This window comes from Egretta garzetta, unplaced genomic scaffold (assembly GCF_000687185.1).
Source record: "Egretta garzetta isolate BGI_Z169 unplaced genomic scaffold, ASM68718v1 scaffold133, whole genome shotgun sequence".
In the NCBI taxonomy this organism is placed as follows: Eukaryota; Metazoa; Chordata; class Aves; order Pelecaniformes; family Ardeidae; genus Egretta; species Egretta garzetta.
In genome coordinates, this window is record NW_009259111.1 from 3962754 (window position 1) to 3983305 (window position 20552).

Here is a 20552-nt window from a genome sequence, read left to right on the forward strand (position 1 = left end):
TTTGCTTTTTTCCTGCTGAGGAGTAATAAAAGTATACCTGGAAGTGCCAAAAGCTGCGCTTTTGTGGTAGCTCTTAAGCCAATAGATGTGTAAGACTGCTCAGAAGCATAAGTAGAATAGTACAGTATTTCTGAAGTACAGTATCAGATAAGCATCTTGGCATTCCCTTTTCTGATATCATTTACAGTTTTCATTTGTCACTATATGCGGAGGTGCTTTGTAACCTCTTTTAAAATACGTTTTTGTTTACTGCTTGTGCAACTGAGGGGTGATGCTTGTGTGCCATAGCTGGGCTCTCCGAACAGCTGTTTGATATGCAATAGATGTCCTTTCACCCGTCTTAATTCATAGATACATCTTTACGTTTGCTTTGCTTATTTTGTCTGAATTCTGTGTGGTTTGATCCTACCAGACTTTCCACATCTGTTGTGGGTTGTGATACTGTCATGTTGTGTAAGTTTTTTAAAAGCTATTTACTTGGTTGAATATGCCACTTATACTTCAGAATGAACTGTGCGGTGTTAACCTGCTTTTTTCTTCTGGTAATGCACAGGTTTTTGTGACAGAAGCTTGGAAAATGACCTGATGCTACCCAACAGGACAGTTCTAAGCAAAAGTGACTCTCCATCGACTTTTATAGACAGCTGGCAAGTGCCAGACACGTTAAAGTATGTTGGAGAAGACAGGCATCAGGAAACTAATTGCTCAGTCATGGACTGCTCAGAATGCTTAAGACTGGTGTTGAACCAGACCTTCAGCAGCTGTCATCCTTACGTATGTTAACTATTTTGGAAGCTTACATTTTGAGAGAGATGTTAGTTCTGATTACAATTTTGTATACTTTATAATTTCATTAATGTGAAACTACATGTAACCACATCTGTGGAATGAGATAGATACTGTTTTGTATCTACAGTTGCAAGGTAAAAATAATTGAAGATTGTGTCAGCTTGATAGGAGAGTTGCAAATAAGCAAGTAATACTTTCAGATTTCATAATATATTTCTGTTAGTTTTGACAATACGATCTAATTTATAAATAAGTCCCAGCTAATTCAACTGTATCAATATGATGTAGAGCGAAGTAAAATAAAATAGTTTAGGATTTTATTAATCCTTAAGCGTTCAGTAATTTAACAAGTTCCAAATAGCAATAGGTAGTCAGAGAGCCTGCATTGTCAAAGGCCCCAGAGACAACGAGTTCCAGCTTAGAGAGATGAGAGGGTAGAACAGGCCATTTAAAGCAAATCTAATGCAAATAACAAACTCGCATTGTGTAAATAAAGTGTGTATTTGTGCTTATATGAGTATATTTATCATTTCACCTTTTGTATATTGTTGAGTTTGATGAAGAGGAGGCCAAAATAGACAAAAACATAGAGGTAAGGAAGAACAAGGAACTATGAGTAATTATGCCTTCTATTGGAAAAACTGTATTAGCTCTTGCCTTGGCACTTATAAGGGATGAAACTGAGGAATATAAGGATGTCATATGTTTTCAACATTCAGGAAGCCTTACTTTTAAGTACTAATTGACTCTCTTTGTACACCAGTGAAGGCTGGTGGCTTACTGCTAACCAAGAATTTTTGGCTTAGCTGTAGCTGATATTTAAAAAGGGCAATCCTAGCAGGCTGTCTATGAAGGTGCAATATTTTTTATTTTTTTGTTTAATAGGTTCCACCTGAGCTATTCTGTAATATATGGGTTCAAGACACTGAGTACATTCAAAATCCATGCATTTCGTTAGCTGCCTATGTGGCGATGTGCAACAAATTTAATATTTGTATAGAATGGAGGAGCTCTGAATACTGCCGTAAGTATTCTGCACGTATATGTGTACCTCTAGTGTTCACAGAGACAAAGTTTGGCTAATACAAATGTAAGTTGAAAATACCAGTGCTTCTTGAGTCCTCATGCACATTGGAATTCATTCTTGAGATAATAAATTCAGCATTTTTTTTATGATGCAATTCAAAGCAGTGTGCAAAGGGAATCAGGATCATTATAGCCAGTTCACAGATGGCTAAAGGTAAGCTAAAGAACATTGTTCAGAAGTCTCCCTCTGGCTTATAACGTACTTAACTGCAGAAGTCAAATCTTCTTGCTTGCAATGTAGTGTTCATTTCTCTTAGCCACTCTCCACTGATAAAACCAAAACACAACAGGGTTGGTTGTGGAAAGGAGGAAGCCACAGAAAGTTCTGTGGTACTTTGAATTGGTGATTCCTCCTTGATGCTTCTCCAGGAAGCTGTGTCTTTGGATAAGGGATTGGAGAAATGAAACACCTTTGATATTAGATGGAAAGTAAGGAGTAAAACCTGAGAGCTAGAGTATCCTGGCAGAAGACATCCCCCATAGCAACATGTTAAAATGTAAGGCCAAATGGGATCTGTAGTTGTCAGTAAATAGAAAATGATTGCCTAGGAAAAGCCCTATGCAGTGATAACATAGGGTTGTCTGGTTTCACTGCTTGAAAAGGGAAAGACTTATTCATGAAGCATGATCCCCAAAAATAAGAGAACTCGCTGTACACAGAAATCATAAGTGATTTAAGGTAGGTACCTGTTTACAGGCTTCATGAAGGCATGTCATAATGCCCTGCAAATAATAGTCATGGAGTCTAACGTATAAAACCAGTCAATTTTTAAAAAATAATTCTTCAGTTTGTATGTATTTTACTAGTAAATAACTGTTTAAAAAGATATCTTACAAAATATATCCGTGAATATAGCTATGTATTCCATCCATTGTGAGGGGATACATCGCTCTCTTATTTTTATACCGCAGTGACCTCTGGTGGTGTGTGCCTAGCAAGGAAGAACCATGAAGTTGCATCTGGATTTTGTGGTCACTAAGTGTTGTTATGCTGTAGACTGATTTTTAAAAGCCTGAGTTCCTCTATTTACAAGGCTCTAATAGATATTTCTTGTGGGGTATTATGGCCATTTTTACTAGTGAGAAGCTGAATAAAATCAACCTCCCCTCCCAGTTAATCTTTAAAGTCTAAACTGGAACCTTCTTAATTTTTGAGCAGATGGTCCCTTTGTGAACTGGACTTTGTCTCACTACCATGATGGTGTTGCTGTATGATTTGGGTATCATTACATGATGAGGATTGTATATTTTGGTAGTTCACAGAACAACACTGTTGGCATTTGTAGTCATTCTCTGTTTGCCATATTTATGCAGCTTCAATTGCTGTTTTGAACAAATGAAAGATCATGTTAAGTTTTCAACAGCAAAACTTAAATCAAATTAGATGCTTTTTTGGTCTGTTCATGCATGCACCCATACATGCCAATGAATTTACATTAGTAGTATAAAGAATGTTAAATTTAACTGTGTTCATTGACTTAAAAATAACGTACACATACAAGAGAGTAACTAATGTGGATATCTATTAAATGTAGTAATGAGTTCATCACGTTCTTTATTATTCCATGTAAAACAATGGTAAATTTGCCTTTACATATATATTTTTGTAATTGACAAGGCTTTGCCCTTTAATTTTAGCCACTGCAAGGTATTCAGAATGATTCAGGACACTGTATTATTAATCTGTGTAGTACTTTCAAATGTTTTAGAAGTTTAAATTGCTCTATGTCAACACTGTTGCATGGTTTGATCTCTCTACTGCCAAAATGCAATCCAGAGCCTCGTGAAAATGTTACTACAAGGAGAAACAGTGCTCACAAATTCCTTTTGTTTGAATTTGTCATGTAGAAGGTAACTGGTCTGTATTGGTGTTTTAGGTTCATAGGTCCTACTGAGTTGGCAAGCACAGGTACTTTTCAAGATGGCAATAATGTCTTCTCTTAGGTACTGCCTCATTTGATTACAACTTCAGAATGAGTGATTTGTTTATTTCTGTCCTAGCCTTCCCCTGCTCTGAAAACTTCTCCTATCAGGCTTGTATAGCTGCCTGTGAGGTTGCAGATAGTTGTCAGAATAGGGAGGTTGCTTCTCTGGACTCAGACTCCTGCTCAGTGCTGACAGAAGGCTGTGTCTGTGCTGGAGGGACCATCCTTCACCGAGCTCACACTGCCGTCTGTATTCCTGAAGAAAAATGTGGTATGTTTGGGTGTGATTTTCTTCTTTATTATCTGCAATTTGGTGGTCAGATACCACATTAGTAATAAGGTGAATTCTGGCCTGATGTATGGATTCTGCGTATGTCATTCAGTTGAGGGCTCTGGGTATTCAGTAAACATTAACTGTACAGGGAATGTCCTTGTGACATACAATTTTGCTCACTTTCTCTCATCTGGAGGATGCTCTTCAAAATGGAAGTTTTTGCTTATGTTTATGCATTCTAGTATTCTAAGTGTATTTGTCTTGACCTCCTTTTCACCTAGCTCTTTGCCAAGGGGTCCAACCTATTAATACTAAATGGCATTCAAAAGACATGCAGCAACAGCAATTACACATTTGAGTAATACATGCATATGTCCTATGCTCTTTCTGCTAGTGTTGATACTTATTTTCATCACAATTCTGCCTGAGCACACCAAATTGTGGACCAATACTTATGATTAACACCACGAACCTGAAAGATGCAATTTATTATAAGTCCAATTACATAAAGCACTGTAAATTAATAATAGTTTTGCTCTGTATGAAATACAAATGTAACTTCTTTTCAGATCATTGCTTTAAAAACAAAGGACTGGATTGGGTTTTTAAGTGACTAGCCTTGCAGTGGAGACACAAAACAAAGTGGAGGCCCTGATCCTCTGGAGGGTATTGAGTGTCTTGCTTTCCCATACAAACTCAGTCTCAGACTGTTTCCTCTTTCACTTTTTGTGGGGTGATGGGGATAGGTGATGCCTTTAAAACTCAGGGATTTTTATACTTCATAGTTCCCCACCCACTGTGGAAGAAAATGGTGGTCAAAATTTGAAGCAAAAAGGAATTACTTCCATTTTCTGTTGTCCTGATTTAGCTTGTACAGACAGCTCAGGAGCACCTCATGCAATAGGTGAGATCTGGAAAACTTCTTTGAGCGGATGCTGTATGCAAAAATGTGTTGACAGTGAGACCATTATTCCAGTGGAGTACAACTGTTCAGATATCCAAAATATAGACTGTCAGCGATTTGCAGAAGTGGCCTTGCTTGTTCCTGGAGATCAGACATGTTGTCCTCAGAAGATCTGTAGTAAGTATCCCTTAATGATTATAAATACTGCCCACTGGGATAGGCAGATATCTTTTCTCCATGGTTTGTTTCCCTGTTACACATCCTATTTTTGAACTGAATGGAAATTACTTCAGTTTGAATTTACAGATTATCTAGAAAATTTTAGAAAGTTTGTACTATTTGGCTCAATATCCAGTAGGTTTGGGGGAAGAGGGGAAGGGGACAAGGGTTAGAAGGGCTGAAATAGCTCTATGTTTATTTGGATGTGAATTGTGTTTCTCTCAGCTGTACAGGCTACTGATTTATTTTTAATGCCCAAATACAAATAAACGATATAACTAATTACTAGGAAAAAAAAAAAAATCAGATGATCGTTTATCTAATTTACGAAGTAAGCAGTGAAAAAAGGTTATAAAGGCTTTTTTTTCTTTTTTTAAATCCTTATTTAGCTTAGAAAGTCCATCTTCAAAAAGAAATTCCAAGCAGTTTTCATGTTTTGACCACCTGGGTTGATGTTCCAGTGAGTTTTATACAGGGATTTTTTTTTTTTTTTTTTTTTTTTTTCTTCTCCAAACTCCCACAGGGACTCAGCTCTAGTTTAACCTTGCCTACATGGAGAGTGTTGCAAATGCCAGACACTTCTGAATTTTTGCTAGTTTGTTATGATTTTCATATGCCTGTTGTTATTTGGAGATTTGGGGTATTGAACTACAAATACTGCTTGCCACTGCTCTACTTGACTTATAATTGTGTAAAATAGTTTAGCAGGGGTTTTTTTTTTTCTTTCCCTTTATTTAACAGTTTGTAATCAGAGCCTCTGTGAACCCCTAATCCCTGAGTGTAATGGCTTGGAAAAGCTGGTCACTTACTACAGTGAAGAATCCTGTTGTCCCAATTATGTTTGCGGTAGGTTTCTTTTGAAAAGGTAAAAAAACCTCACCCTGTAAAAGACATTCAGTAAAGTAAATAGATCAACTTAGAAGCAAAAGGGTAGGTAGTGTAGACATCATTGTTAGTATGGCCATTTACAAAATTCTCTTTCATCTAAAAGCTCAGGGTTGGTCTGTGCCTCAATTTGTGCAGATATAATGATGGAGTCTTGTGTTTAACAGTCAGGTGAGAATGTGTCTTTGCTCTCTTGCAATACAAAGTAAAAGCTTTTCTAAAGTGTTTGCTCTGCTCTGCTTTGCCATTTCTTAGGGATATAGCATAATAAAAGAGGAATGCTATACTTCGTATAAAGAAATAAATATGTTGTACTTTTTTCAGAATGTGATCCAGCAAAATGTGAACCAATGGAGCAGATGCCAAGCTGTCAAGATGATCAAACACTAATTGCTGCTCGGGTGGAGAGTACCTGCTGCATTTCTTATATATGTGGTACAGTATCCTGGCTGGTTGAGGCTATAAGTGGTTTTGCATGTGCAATGATGTCTACTATTATCTTGCCAATTAAGGCTCCTTGTACTTCCTTTAGTGCTCCCAAGATAGTAAGGCTTGAAAGTGCTTAAAAAAATGGGCACGAAGTTTACAAAACATAAGAAATGGCAACAACCATCAAGAGTCACAAAACAGCTTTGTGCAACTGAGTAGTATTCTTGGGTCATATGGAGGAGTGGTGAATGAGAGACTTGAGGGCTTTTGAGAGACAGTCCCTGTACAGTGTGTGGACTAGCTGCATGAATACTTTATCTGAAAGAAGATGGTGAAGTTACATGTGTTCTTGCTCCCTATATCCTATTGTACCAGCTGTGGCCCATCTTATTAGATGTTAAATATCGCATGTTATGCAAATTTGTTTGGTTCTTTTGGGGGTTGGCCTTTAATGACTTAATTCAATAATAAAATTGCACTTCTGGCATGAGTATAGGAGTTCCTATGTTACCACACGGTTGTTTTCTGCATGACAATGTGATAATGAGGCCCTATTGAATTTACTCTATTTCATAGATATCTGTGAATCAAAGGCTGACTTGTCTTGATTAGCTCAAGTGAGAGGATAACACGCAACCATAGGAGATGCCCTTTATTAGGCATCAAAGATTCTAATTCAGGCAGAGGAGCATTCCTGAATACAGCAGGGTGACTTGGTAGGAAGGAAAATCTTGCAAAATTTTTCATAACAGAAAGGGAGAGAAAATCCTGTTTATTGTGATCTGACTCACAAACAATGTATTCATTCTTTATAACAGGGGACAAAGAAAAGGCCACCTGCACTGAAGATTAGCCTCTTATATAGGGACTATAAGGGACTGTGATGCAGAGTATTTCTGTTCTCTTTGATTTTTTGTCTGTGAGAAACTTACAGGCATATTTCCTAGGCAGTAGTAAAATTTCTTCATATGTTTTAGATTTAAATATTTGTTTTCTCCAGCATGCGGGGCTTGCTCTGATCAAATACCCAAATGTCAAGAAGGAGAAGTTCTTATTGTGGATGGCAATGCTACAGAGAGGTGTTGCCCTACATACCAGTGTAGTAAGTTTGACTTGGTTTTGATACTTTAAGTGATAGAGAATATGTCAAATTTTTTAGTGTGGATGTTCAGTGCCAAAAATGGTGGATTAGAGATACAGCTCCACTTGTGCATATAGGCAAGCTAGCTGTAGTCCTGAACAAATAATCTTTACTTTTAAAACTTCATGTACCTAAAGCGTTATCTGAATATCTGTATCATGGAGACAGATCAGTTATTTCAGGCCCCAAATTCTGGAGATTTAAAACAGTTTTAAATATTTGCTTAGAGTAGTTGTAGTCCATGCTACTATTGCCTGACGACTATGATTACATTTCGATTCTTAGTCTTTTCAAGTAAGAAGTTTTCTAAAGTTATTAAGCCATTTACTATCTCTTGATTCATATTTCTGTCCATCAAAATATGACAACCTTGTGTTTATTGGACTTTCTTTTCCTTAATTTTAGTTTGTGAAATACATCGTTGTCCTGAATTCAAATGTATGCTAGGCATGTCTTTGGTGGAGGTATGGAGCCCAGAGAAGTGCTGCCCCTTTCGGACATGTGGTAAAATGGCTGATTTTCATTTTAGTTGCCTTAGACAATAAGGTGCTGGCAAAGCTTTGTCCTCTTGGGTTTAAGTCTGATTTAAGGCAGCTATACTATAGTGATCTGCTCAAGAACAAATGATACAGAAAAGTCATTTAATGGTACAGAACTTCTTAATCCGCTTGTTTGTTTTTTCTTGCTTCACAAAGGTGATTGCATATTGTAGAATTTGCCTGTCTAAACTGGGTGACTTATCTGGAAAATTTTGGAAGAAGTACTAAATTATTTATGGCTTTAAAAAAAAAAAAAGGTTAGGTTCACAGGTCAGGAATCTGCCATTTTACAAAGGCAGTAGTATATCATACATCTCTTTGCAATGCCCTAAACACAATTCTCCATTGCTCTATATTGATTGTAATGATTGTCGGCACTGCAAGGAGGCTAGTGGCTAGAATGATCATATTTTCTTTTTTTTTTCAAGTGTTCAGGTGGACTGCAGTTGATACAATGCTGTAAATTGTAATAAGTAAAGGTGATCATATAAGCTGATATTAGCTTTCAGGATGGAATAGAAATCAAACATAATTCTGGACTCCCCAGATGGGTATATTTCAAAAACCAGCAGAACTTCTTCAGTGATGACTTGTAAATATGGAATTACTATTCTCTCTGATGTTCTAAGCAAATGGCGTATAACTTTCTAAACTATTGTTTCTGTAATTGTTTTTTGTTTTAGAATGTGCATGTGAAACGATCCTCAAACCTCAGTGCAAACTGGTATGAAATTTATCTTCTCTGTCAGTATTCTTGTATTAATTTCTTAATAAATCTGTTTATCTTTCTAATAGTTTTATCAGTGAAAAATGAAATGCCCTGTCATTTTTTTTAATTGCTTTACAAGAAGATACAGCCATTTTCAAGAAGCCAGTTAAGTTTAAATATCTTGCAGAATAAAATGGCTCTATAGCATTGATATTTCTGGAGTTTATGACCATATGCTGCCCTGAAGTATTTGGAGAGTGGAACTGTTTTCATGCACCCGAGGATAAAATTTCGGTTTTAAATTGTCAGAACTAAATACTTTTAAGCATCAATGTTTTGTTAATATTATTTGTTATAGTGAATATCTTAACATATATCATGCATTCTAACTGCTGACTAAGCAGAACTTTTAAACTGTATTTCATTGTGACTTCTGCATTACAAAAATGCTTATTAACATTGCTGGCTTAGGTTCTCAGTCAGTACTGGGTATGCTTTGATTTTGCTTGTCATTTTATCCAGAAAATAATATTGCTATGGGAACAATTTATAAAAACTGTAATTTGGAGCCCTAGGAAGGAATTGGAAATAGTACTCATTTTTTATAGAGGAACTTCAAAATGTTTTATAAGTGAGGTGGTTGTTAATACTTTCATTTCATAGATGAAACTTGGGCATAAGGAATCAGGACTTGCAGAAAACTGTGAGAAAAATCTTAATGTGCATACATATAAAAAATAAAAGGCAAAATTAAGAAGTACATCTGTGCTATTATAATACTATTAATGTACATTAAGTTATTCTGTGAAAGAATACACTCCACTTTGCGTGGAGATTTCTATACGAAGTCAAGCCATTACATTTCATTGTTGGCCTGGCTTAGTCTTTTTTGTCCTAAATGTCTGCTGTACTGACACCAACAACCATTCCTGGTTTTCAGGTGTAAGAAAATTCCCATTTGGTTATCATTACTGAATTAAATGTCCCTGTGGGTGATGAAAGTGGATTCAAAATAGGTTTCTAGGGGCAAGAGATACTGCTACTCATATCCTGGAGGAAAAGTGTTTAAGAGAAAAAGATCATACAGATAAGAAAACACTGTTGTTTCACTTCTCTTCTTTTTTTTCTTTCTGCTTTTATACACTTAGGGGCAGAAACTTCAGATAGATGAACAGTTTCAGAACAGTACAGAAAATATCTGTAACTGTGTTAAGTACAAATGTGGTAAGTCAGAAATGAATTTAATTCAAAGAAATACCCTTTTGAGTGTTAAGGTAAACGAGGAATTCTAAATTGGATGTTCACTTTGAACACGGTACTGAGGAGGAAAGGAATTGACTGACATAATTCACAAGAAAGAAAAGGCAAGAAAATAGGACCCCTCACTAAGTATTTGGTTGATTATGGCCTGTCCTTGTATTCTATTAGTTCATGCAGCAGGAGGTCTGTGCAGGTAAATAGCAGACAGAATTTGAGGAACGTTGGGTGGTGTTGAGTAAGCAGCCTGCATATTGCTGACCTGGAGTAAAGACTCCAGCAAGAAATGAAAACACACACTCAGTGTCCACATAAAGAAAAGTCTTGCTAATCCATTATGGGACTACTCAAGAGCTGTGGTAGACATGCTTATGTGCTTTACAAGATCAAGGATAGCATTCAGCACCATGCAAATTCATCTTAGAGCATGCCCAATAGCATCTGAGAAAACTCAGGAAAAAATTCCTGTGGGGAACCCAGTTGGCCAATGGAGTTGGGATTGTCCTTGCCTAGATTTCTACAACAAAAACGTATACTTCTGAGCTAATTATCCTCTGTGCCCTGCTAATTAGTGGGGAGAAATAGAAATTTCTCAGGAACGTTTCTTATCCTGAAGTAGACTTACAAAGCAAATCAGTTGAAGAAGCCTACACTCTCATTTTGGTGGTGCAGCTAATAGAATATTATATATTAGATTTCATGCATGATTATATTTGAAATAATTTGGTGGTTATAGTGAAGAATTAGACTACTATTAACAGTTTATATTTGAAAATCTGACCCATAATTCTTAAAGAGGTAGAGTGGTTTTTTTCCATTCCTATTTTACTGCTTGAAACATTTTTAATGGAGTTTTGATACCAAGCTGATTGTCCTGAGCATAGTGTATATTTTTGTGTTTTCTTGTAGTGAGAGACAAAGTTTGCCTGAGTAATGAGAGAGCTGTGCTGCTTCCTGGACAGACAATCGTGGAACACAGTGCAGATGGCATTTGCCATATTTCTTATTGTACAAACGTGATTGATCCCTCCACTAAATACTACCAAATAAACACGACTTCAATAGACTGTGCTGTCAAGTGCAAAGCTGTAAGAAATTCAGAATTTTAGACATATATATTGTGACTGGTGATCTTGGTTATATTTCATTAGGTTTTATTGAGTAGATTATAGTCATAGGAAGAAGTTGGAAAGACTAACTGTGAGATCTCTAATGATGTGCTACTGCAATTCTATTAGAAGTTTATAAAAGTCTCACTCCCTTCACTCTCTTATCCCCTGTGTAAATCTCATGCAAACTAATGTATATAGCATCCTGCCACCTTGGAGTAATAGCATACTACAACCTTGCATCCCTGTATGACTTCAGCTGTGTTATGTACAAACTGGTACCAATTCCTGGCAGACACTAGCTCAATAAGAATTGGGAAGAGATTAATTATAACCAGAAGAATAATTCTAAATGTGGTGAAAACAGCTTTATAAAATAGGCAAATGATACCTTGTATTCTTACAGAGTATGATACATTACCATGGGCATATTATATAGATCACTTTTTCTAATTATGCACCTACTTGATATCTAATGTGTAAGAAGGCAAAATTTCAGTGGTTCTTGAAGTAAGCTGTCAGACTTGCATTTGAAAATGGTAGAAAGACCAGTTCATTCTCTGAGTTGGAACTTCTCCCCATTTACTTCAGTTAAGATCAAAGGTATTTTATAAAAGCTTCATGAATGTACAATGTGTGCAAATGTAAGCTATGAAGTTTTGAAAGTTACTTAAAAAATGTCCCTAAAATCCCTTACCTGAAACAAATCTGCCCACTACAGTAGTAAAATGGCAAGCTGCAAGATGATTTCATACAAGGAACAATCTATTTGATTTTGGCAGAACCAAGTCTATCAGCCTCCAAAAGATTTGACAACTTGCTGTGGTAGCTGTAAGAATTTGTCTTGTCTCCACACTTTCAGCAATGGCACAGTTTCCAATTTTAAGGTAAGTTTCTACATGTCTCAAAAAAATTATGAGATACTGTACACACTTTGCCATATACAATGTGCAAAGAATAGCTTTATTTGGACAAATACTAGGAATAGTTTTGCATGTACATAGCATTAATTTCTTGGAGAGTCAATCATAGCTGTCTACAAAGATTAAGGAATTTTGATATATCAGAGAATTATTGTCAACTTGACTATTTTAGAACCTGCTTAACATTACATATTTAGTGGACTTTTAAGTTCTGTACTTAAACAGAACTTTAACTTGCGGCTACATTACATTTTGCTATAAGTATTACTTATGATTCAGACAAGTTCATATTCATTGGAACTGTATAATAAATACTTAGAAGACTGTTTTTGCTGTGTTGCTAAGTAAAGGTTCTGTTTTACAATTTTTAACAGCCTGGTACTGTTTGGATATCAAACTGCATCAGATATGAATGCACTAACACAGCAATAGGACCAGTTCTGGTTTCCACTTCAGTTGGCTGCCCACCCTTTAATGAAACTGAATGTGTGAAGGTCAGTGTTCCATACATTGTTTGTATTCCAGATGAAAAGCTCTAACTACATGCATATAGTGTGCCACCAGACTGCCTAGTTACACAGTTTCTTCTCAGATAGTTGGGGTTTGGTTTTTTTTTTCATAGAGGCTTGTAATATCAATCTAGTCCTTATATAGCTGTCTGAACTTGGATGCTTTTCTGGGTTGGACTTCTCCTTTCTAACTGATTTTCTGTGTATAGCAATTTTATTTATCACACTGGTCAAAAACATTGAAGAAAAGGAAAGATTGTCTGAATATCAGGAAAATCTTTTCTACAGTGAAACATAAGGTTTTGTGGACTAGTTTTTCGAGAGAAGCAAAAGCACTATTTGAATTTGCAAGGTGAGATTAGACTGAGTGCCAGGAAATGTATGCAGGGAGCAAATTCATATTGCTCTCTGCAATTGTACATTTACATGTGGATGGGAGGATACTTTCCTTAATGAATGATGGTACACAAGCAGGGAACAAAAGCAGTTCCTAAAGGAACTAGGTGGCTGTCGTTCTTCCTCACAGATAACAATGAATTGATTCTGCAGAGAGAGTCTCACCTGGTGAAAGGCCTTTTGCTCTTCTAGGCAAACTAAAAAAGGTGAAGCAGAGAGATAGATGATCATGGGTTGAGATACTGAGGTGGACATCAAAAATCAAACTCTCCTTCAGTGTAATCCTGAGATAGCTTTTTAAAAAGCTGCACCTATTCTTCCCACAGTGCTCTGGGGAGTGCTTCATGCTACAGCACTGAAGAAAGCCATGACTTTCCACTATGGGGAGTGGGTGGCTTCTCATTTAGATGAGATTTCTTCCTGCTTTGAATTCAGAATCCTTTTTTTGTGATTGTCAATATGGCCTCTATAAGAAGTCAGGGGTTTGCTCTAAGTAACACGTGAGGGAGTAAGACTTAACACAGTCATTCCCTCTCCAAATGTGGCATTTTGATAGCTGGTGATGTATAGTGGCATTCAGTGACAACCACTTAATACTCACGTTAAAACAGCCAAGTTCGATCATTTACAGCCAAACCTTCCTCCATGCACCAGAGTGTGCTGCATTTGCCTGAATAACATTGCAGAGCTTTGTCTGGAAGATATTTCCAATAGTGCAGATATATGGGAATGAATATTGGAAAAAATAAATCTTTTTCCTCTTTATTTCTCTCTTGGTCAGGTTGGAGGCTATGTTGTACCATTCTTAGAAGGATGCTGCAAAACATGTAAGTGACTAATGACAATTCCTGCCTCGCAAGTCTGTCTGCTTTGTTTTTACCTTAGAAATAAAGTTGATTCTTTCCTGCATGAAAGCTTGATTCACCGGTCTCAAAGGCCATGCTTTTCCCAGTTTTACTCGTGTGAATACCAGTGAAACTAGTGGAGTTAAAGCAGAAGAAAGTAGTTTAACATTGAGGAGTTTGTTCCACTGATAGTGATTATGGCTGGCCAAGTCACTAAATTTGCTACCTTGAGTATTGAGTATTTTGTAGTTCTCGTGTAAAACTCCTCAAAATATTAGTTACTGCATTTAGTATAATAAAATGTACTATGTTTTGAAAGGTGCCTTAAAACATGCTTAATCTACATTCATGTCTTCATATTTGGTAAAAGTGAAGATTGATCTATGCAGTTTGTAAGTTAATGCTGTAAATAATTAAGTGATTGTAATATAGTCTTAGGTTCTATTAATAGACGTAGTTCAGAAGCTATCTGGCAATATCTTTCAAAAGAACTTGCAATTAAAAAATCCTCCCTTACTTGATTACCAAGATATGTTTTGACTTCTGTGAGAGCTAATAAAGGTTCTCTGGAAAAAAATAAAATAACAGAACAGGTTCCAAATAAGCTAATTCTTAATATATACTGAGCTAAGTACATTTTTCTTACTACACTGGTACACGCCAGAAACATTTTGGCTGATTTCATGAAGAACTTAGGCTGAGGCAGACACCTAACCTGAAGAATTTAAGCTCTAATACGCAAAATTGACAATGTTATAAGCAATTGAAAAGTAGATTTTATACTGGGCAGTATCTTATTATCTTCAAAAAGGTGCAAAAATCTCACTTCATTTGCATAAATGGCTGGAACAGTGACCTAAAAGGAAAGGATGGGGGGAGATAAAGTGTGGGAGAGAGCTGGAGAAAAGTGCAGATATTTCTTGCTGGGTGGAATGGGACTTGAACAATCATGACTACCAGTTATGGTACCACGTGCACAGTTACTGCAGTGGGATGAATGCTCCAAACTGGGCGGTACCTTTTGGTGTTATTCATTATGTATTACATTTTGTAGTGCAAAGGTTCTTGAAACTGTGGAAGATTTATCTGCTTTTTTCCTCCTCCTGGTCGCTGTAAGGGAATGGTAATATCTCCTCATGTTTTTTCACTCTGATGGGCCTGTGTTTCAAACACTTGCCCTAGTTCTGTATCCTATTCTCCATAGGCTCTTTGAGATTAGATTTTGATTATCTGACATTACCCTTTAATGCCTTAGCATATAAGCCATCTTCTGAACAAACAATTTATTAAGGCCATTAAAAAACCATTAAGCTACTTCTCAGCGAGGCAGAAGATCTTGCTACTATACTTAGAGAAAGATCATAACCACACTCTTAAATAATTAAGACAAAAATTACTAATGTGGGGCATGTGTCACAAAGTAAAATTAAACCCTTGAAAAATCCAGTGACTTCTGAGATGCATTTACAAGTAGATTCACACAGTTTGGATTTCACACCTGTTTATAGACAACATAGTACCTCTGTGAATTATGTAGCTCATTCTGAGTCTGAATAAATCTGGCATGAGAGCTGTTACTCAGTTGTAGTTGTGTGAGATGTTTTATGGGAAGGGTTATCACGTTGTTGTCTTTTGAAGTACTTGCCATTAGAAACCATTGTGATTTTTTGCTTTCAGTTTCAAGTGTTACTTGAAAAATAAGTCCTGGGAGTTCCATCGAAACCTAGTGAGTTTTTACAAACACTGCTCAGAGGAAATTACACTATTTCTTTCTTGTGGCCCCAAAGAACAACTTAAATTTAGGGTGCCAGAATGTCTTATACCAATGTAGATCAGATCCTTCCTGGTTTTGACATTAGGCTTAGCAGTGCGAGTAATACCTGAGCATGGTCCTGAGCTCCTGGTGCAGTGATCCATGCTTGAGCAGGGAGGCAGGACCAGATGTCCTCCAGAGATCCCTTCCAACCTCATCCATTCTGTGATCCTGTAATATACAGACATTTTTAGGCTGAATTCTTTTCTCAAATATGCCAAAATCTAATAACTCCAAGATGTTTCATACTGATAGGGAATCCTCTGTAACATGTACTCTATTCAATATGTAATGTTCTTACCAGGTTCTTCAGTGTCAATGCTCCTCCCATTCTCTGTTAGCCCAGTCACTCCTACAGCCTATGCTAGCTGTAACACAGGTACATTCTCCTGGAAGTAAGTAGGACCAACCCAAACAGCATCATTGTTGATTTCCAACAATGTACTCCCTGATAGGATCATCAGGCCTCACGTTACACAATTATGCCAAAAGCTGCAGTGTAGTATAACTGCTAATGGTTCAGAATGGCTCACATTTTAGTTTTGGTTTGTTTTTCATTTTGCACTGTGTGGGCGGTGCATTGTTGTAAGCCAACAATGTACTGTTGGTAGTGAGCACTTGCGTAGTCTTTAGCTTGCTGCATGTGTAAAATTGCTGTTTAAAAATGTAAGTTAATTCCATTATGTTCACAGTGCTGTAGAACATAGAGACTAATTGCTTTGCTTGTTAAAGCTTATTATATAAACAACATTTTTGCAGATGATGTATCGTATAGTTTTGCTTCCAGAAGCAGGTCATTTCTTTCCAATCCATAGTTAGGACAGTATGCTGGAAATAGCAAGCCTGTGTTTACTCCATGAAAATTGGAGATTATCTTTGTTCTTTTTAATAGAGCATGATAATTATTTTTTAATTGTAACATGGTATGAAAGCAATTGTTTTGGCATTTATTTTATGAAAACATCTCTCTCTAAGAGAAATTATGTTGACTGTAATTTTGTACATCACTGAGTGATACATCCTTCATTAAATTACACTCATGATTATAGGAGTACTACACTGAAATCTATATTTCATATTGACATCACTTTAAATGACAAAGGTGTTATGATTCTACCCAAAAACCAAGCAAGGATTTTCAACCATACAGACTGTGAAAAAGAATCTCATTATAACACAATACATATTAGATGCTCACATGTTTTGTAAGGTTTTTTGTGGAAAAGTATGTTATGATGTAGAGATCATTAAAAGCCACTGGACATTAAAGTACATGCATGGAAATACATTATATATTTATTGCTTTATGAGACGCGGTGTATTTTCACTATAGCCTGGGTGAAGTCATAGCCACAGCTGCACTGAATTGTCCATCCTACACACTGTGTATAATGTAAAAGAAAGGACATGACTATGAAAAACATAAAATAATGGTAAGTTTTTTATTTTTAAAAAACTTTTTTTTCTTCATTTCTCAATTTACTTTTTCCCTAAGCAGATGTAGTTCACTGATAGTCGAGCAGTAGCTAGCCATTTCTGATTGTAGATTTCTATTTGCTTCCAAGAAGATTCATTGCTGACCTTTCATATTCTAGAAACCTCTGCTATGTCTAGAAACAGCAGCAGGCTTATATGTTAACAAACCAAAAAAAACCCCCCAAGACAAAACAAACAAAATCCACAAAAAATATTTCTCTTTGAGGAGCAGTATTATCTGGTTTGATAGTGATTAGAGCAGCAAACTGGACATTGCACATCAAGATGTAACAAACCTCTGTCACAATTCAGTATTGGGTATTGGTCAAACAATGAGTCTTTCATTGCTCTTGCTTTTCTGGAGTTAACAGTATTCATCTTTTGTCAATATCTTTGGATTTCTTGGCTGAAATAAAATGCAGCTCTGTAAGTGGAGAGTTATGTGGGACTGCATCATGGGGTGTAAAATCTCCTGTGAAACTGTCAAAGCTGTTATAATGGAATGGACTATTCATTTCTCTTGCAGATCTGCAATGTGATGTGGTTTCTTCAGCATAGAGAGGATCATCGTAAGAAGATATTGTGCTTTCTGATCTCTAACAACCGAACTTTATAGTGAACTTCTTTGCTTTTCTTCAAACGTTCAGGATTCCTTTAAATTAAGTTTACCTCCTCTTATTTCATGTCAAGATTTTTTTTTTTATCTTTTTTATTTCATCCATATACTTTGTACATACTTTTGTGAGAAAAATTGTGGAAATAAAGCTAATGAAAATTTAAATAAAAAATTTAATTTGTTTGCCAGTGTTCTTTTTCTTATTTAATAGAAACCATACAGAAATATAAAGCCCTCTGAAGCCGTATTCTTCATCGGATTCTGCTGTTAAGTGTTCATTTTGAACTTCATTTGTACCACTGGAACGTAATAGCTGCTATTAAAGTTTGTTACTGTTATTTCATAGAAAATACATTTTATACCTTATTAACAAGGCTTCTCACAGGAGTGGTTGATCAATTTTACAGAATTTTTTGAAAGACAGTGGGCTTACTCTTAAAAGGCTTCTGAGTGAAGAATGAACCTTTTATAACTGTTTATAACTGTTATTGGAGATATAAGGAGACAGATACTTTAATGCATGCAATAGAACTGTTTTAAAAGCAATACAATGTATAGCTAATGTGCAGTGATGTATTGGGTATTTTCTTCTTAGTGTCTTTTCACTGCATAAAACATTCAGGAATGTTCTTGTCTCTGAAATGTTTAGAATTTTGAGCTGATATTTTTCAATCAATGCCCATTTTGCAGGTAAGGAAGATGGAAAATTCTGTAAAAAGGTGACTGTTAGGATGACTATCCGCAAGAATGACTGCAGAAGTAACACACCGGTAAGTAAATAACTATCATGATTTCTTTTAATAGAAGGGAAAAAAATATAAGAAATAAAAAGAAGGAGGAAAAGGAACACAAATGCCACGAGGCTATTGTCTGCATCTCTCTTTCACACAGCCAGAGGTTTCTGTGTTTCATAGAGCTGTTTTAATGTTTCCCTGCGTTTTCAGCAATCATCATCTCAAATAATGAGAAAAAGCGGGATGTGACTTATGCTTTTGTATGCGTTTAGGTGCATGTTGATTTAGTGCAAATCCAAGGTCTTGGGTCACCCTATAATGCAATTATTATATGCAAATTGTCTTTGATGTAACTGAATTTTAACAGTGATACGCTACAGTTAAAATGGTTGCAGATGTGCTTCATTTTCCATCTGTCCAGGGAACGTATTCAAATGCCAACTTCATGAAGAAAGGAATTTTGCATCCTGAAGATTTTTTTTAGACAGCAGTATGAGCATACTGTGAAATGTGTAGGAAGAATGAGGCACTATCTGTGTGTCTACCAAAGGATTTACTGTAGGACACCAATAATGTCCTGCTGGGCAGTAAGGCAGTCTGAGCAGCAGCAAGGGTGCAGACAGGCGTCTCCTGAGATGTGTAAGAGTGCCGGGAAAAGCTGTAATAAAAGAATATAGGGAAACAGCTGAAACCTCTGAAATGACTCTTAAGAGTACATTTAGTAAACTGTTGAGCAGCCAGGAAATTTAGTCTCGGTGTCTCATCGCACAGAAACGCAAATCCTGACTATTAAACTTGAAAAAAATACGAGTTTATATGACTATTTCTGTTACAGTCTGTCTTACAGTTTTTTGATATCATTACTAGTAATGCTCCTTGGCTTTCCAAAGGATTGATTATATTCCTCCTTACTGATACCAGTAGTAACACTGCATCAGTGTATCACTGAAATTAATACTGTAGAGAGTTGTGGACAGAACATTTGGTGCTATGTTCAAGCCAAGATTGTTATGAATACTTTAAAATCCTAAACTGAAATTGTTTCTTTATGTCTGTTAATAGCCAAAATCTGCTGTTACTGAAATTGACAGGAAAGTCATCATTAATCTCAGTAAGATAAAAATTGAGACCTATCTGGGCAATGTACTTCAGAGTTTATTACTGAGACATAGTGGCATTTCACAAGGGGCTAGAGGAAATACCGCCAAATTTTTCATTGCTTTGCCATTGGATTTGGGTGTCTAACGTCTTCGGACTTTCTTGAGAACTCCTAATTTTATTTCCTAGCTGCTTCAATTTGCTGATTATTCTTCATATTTGTTACCAGGTGAACATTGTTTCATGTGATGGAAAGTGCCCGTCTGCAAGCATTTACAACTACAACATCAACACATACGCAAGATTCTGCAAATGCTGCAGGGAGCTTGGACTACAGAGACGAACTGTGCAATTGTATTGCACTAGTAATTCAACCTGGGTCAGCTATTCAATCCAAGAGCCTACAGATTGTTCTTGCCAATGGTCTTAAAAAAAACACAAAAGGAAAGAAAACAGCAAGCCCAGCTGTTCCCAGAATAAGATAATTTGAATAGTTTCTCTATTAAAAATACAATACTCAATCCACTGAATTTTACCAGTTTAATGCTAAAAGATAAATGAACAAAAATATCTTTTGACTCTTCTAAATTTCTGAAGAATGGCTTTGCATCATTTGTATTGTGATTTGTCTCCGTGTTCATTTCACAGGGATTGTTTTAAGAGTTCTTGTGATATGTGCCAACTTAAAAGGCAAAGTGATTTACATTAGAGACACCTCAAGAGAAAGAACACCATCTATTTTGTTCTGGAAGGCTGGCCCTCTCTTTGTCAGGCACCCGTTCCTGTTTTAAATCGTTGACCAGCTTATCTGGGAGCAGCTCACTATTTTGAATGCATTGCAATTGTGCAGAATACATGCAGTGTCTATTAAGAAAA

General features: G+C 36.3%; 1 protein-coding gene across 1 annotated transcript in view; it reads left to right on the forward strand.

Annotated features, from left to right (window-relative positions):
- OTOG (otogelin) overlaps positions 1 to 20106 on the forward strand; it is a 90831-nt gene extending 70725 nt beyond the window's left edge. The window contains exons 36-50 of the mRNA XM_035890985.1: positions 1675 to 1813; positions 3877 to 4071; positions 4943 to 5155; positions 5939 to 6043; positions 6407 to 6517; positions 7512 to 7613; positions 8058 to 8156; positions 8875 to 8915; positions 10049 to 10124; positions 11067 to 11245; positions 12049 to 12153; positions 12564 to 12683; positions 13876 to 13921; positions 18535 to 18614; positions 19906 to 20106. Of these exons, the coding sequence (XP_035746878.1) occupies positions 1675 to 1813; positions 3877 to 4071; positions 4943 to 5155; positions 5939 to 6043; positions 6407 to 6517; positions 7512 to 7613; positions 8058 to 8156; positions 8875 to 8915; positions 10049 to 10124; positions 11067 to 11245; positions 12049 to 12153; positions 12564 to 12683; positions 13876 to 13921; positions 18535 to 18614; positions 19906 to 20106 (1812 nt within the window). The remainder of the gene's footprint in view (positions 1 to 1674; positions 1814 to 3876; positions 4072 to 4942; positions 5156 to 5938; positions 6044 to 6406; positions 6518 to 7511; positions 7614 to 8057; positions 8157 to 8874; positions 8916 to 10048; positions 10125 to 11066; positions 11246 to 12048; positions 12154 to 12563; positions 12684 to 13875; positions 13922 to 18534; positions 18615 to 19905) is intronic.
- The last annotated feature ends 446 nt before the right edge of the window (positions 20107 to 20552 follow it).